The sequence below is a fragment of the Cyprinodon variegatus genome, unplaced genomic scaffold, assembly GCF_000732505.1.
Source record: "Cyprinodon variegatus isolate N-32 unplaced genomic scaffold, C_variegatus-1.0 Scaffold417, whole genome shotgun sequence".
Lineage (NCBI taxonomy): Eukaryota > Metazoa > Chordata > Actinopteri > Cyprinodontiformes > Cyprinodontidae > Cyprinodon > Cyprinodon variegatus.
The window spans coordinates 195,543-197,198 of record NW_015150870.1 but is presented as its reverse complement, the minus strand read 5'-3'; the positions used below and the strand labels follow the sequence as shown (position 1 = coordinate 197,198).

The 1,656-nt window shown below is 43.7% G+C and overlaps 1 protein-coding gene across 1 annotated transcript in view; it reads left to right on the top strand.

Moving 5' to 3' along the window:
* Positions 1-1,582, top strand: part of ephx1 (epoxide hydrolase 1, microsomal (xenobiotic)) — a 12,360-nt gene extending 10,778 nt beyond the window's left edge. Inside the window, exons 8-9 of the mRNA XM_015388239.1 lie at positions 1,017-1,139; positions 1,236-1,582. Coding sequence (XP_015243725.1) covers positions 1,017-1,139; positions 1,236-1,455 — 343 coding nt within the window. The 3' untranslated portion in view covers positions 1,456-1,582. The remainder of the gene's footprint in view (positions 1-1,016; positions 1,140-1,235) is intronic.
* Positions 1,583-1,656: the final 74 nt, after the last annotated feature.

Sequence of the window (1,656 nt, the reverse complement as noted above, 5' to 3'; positions counted from 1 at the left end):
ATAAATGGTAGCACTGGTGGTAGCACTGTATCGATACTTTTGAAGATTAGTATTGTATCCGGATACAACTTTTCAGTATCGATACTTTTGACAACCCTACATATGAGTAATAAAACAGAATGTAAATCCATTTATTCTTTGATAAAATAAATGATTAAACTTTCAGACATTGTAGTTTAGTATCCATCCATCCATTTTCCGTCATGCTTTATCCTAGCTGGGGTTGCGAAGGGTGCTGGTGCCTATCTCCAACTGTCTACGGACGAGAGGTGGGGTTCAACCTGGACAGGTCGCCAGTCCATTGCTGAGCAACACAGAGACAAACAACCATTCACACACACCTAAGGAGAATTTAGCTAGAGTACCCGGAGAGAACCAATACATGCTCAGGGAGAACATGCAAACTGCTAACAGCTAAACATGCTAACTGTAGGGCTGCTAAACAGCCCTAGGTCACGCTCCATTGTACTTTATATAAAAGAATAAAATAACTTTTTTTCTTTGCCTATTTAAAAGAGTACTGAACTACACAGTGGAACAGTGGGTAGCAATGCTGCCTTGCAGCAAGAAAGTTCTGGGTTTGATTCCCAGCCCGGGGTCTTTCTGCACGTTCTGTTTGCATGTTATCCCTGAGCATGCTTGGGTTCTCACCAGGCACTCCAGCTTCCTCCCACAGTCCAAAAACATGACTGTTAGGTTAATTGGCTTCTCTGAATTCTCCATAGGTGTGAGTGTGTGTGTGAATGGTTGTTTGTCATGTTTGTCTCTGTTGTTTCTCCAGCTGTCTACGGGGCAGCTGGAGAAAGAAACAGTATAGAACTAGAGCTGGTGAGTCAGTACGTCACTTACTGGGCAGGAGGAGGTAAACTTGTAGCAATATCCTCATGAAACATCATGAAATCTATAGAACTTCTGAAATGGAAAAAGATTCCTAGCTCACTGCTAACTGAAGAAAAGGAAAAGCTAACATAAAAGACAGCGATGGTTGACTTTCTACCCCAATCGATGGCTTACAGGAAGTTCTCTCTGGACGACCTGCTCACCAACATTATGATCTACTGGACTTCAGGCTGCATCATTTCTTCAATGAGGTTCTACAAGGAAAACTTTAGCAGAGGTCTGGATGCGCCCCATGCTAAGTGAGTGCTAACCCATCATGGAAAGCTAATGCGTTAAAGCTTTCAATGCTTCTTTCGTATTGCTTAACAGATGACGTTGTTTCGTTGTCTTCCCAGGATACCGGTCTACGTCCCCACCGGCTTCGCCTGCTTCCCCAACGAGCTGATGCACACGCCCAAGCTGTGGGTCCAACAGAAATACCACAACCTCATCAGCTTTTCTCCCATGCAGCGCGGCGGCCATTTTGCCGCCATGGAAGAGCCCCAGCTGATGGCTGAGGACATCCAGAAGTTCACGAAAACAGTAGAGAAGCAGCAGCCTGAGAAGAAGCAGTAGAAAGTTGAATGATCAGCCGTGCTTGGTGTGGAATTATTCTCTTAGTGGCTTAGAACAATATATGGTGTAGTCACAGTACAGTACAGTATCAGGGACACGCAAGAGATTTTTTACTTCTATTTCGAAACTAAAGTCGTAACATTACGAGAATAAAGTCGTAACATTACGAGAATAAAGTCGTAACATTACGAGAATAAAGTC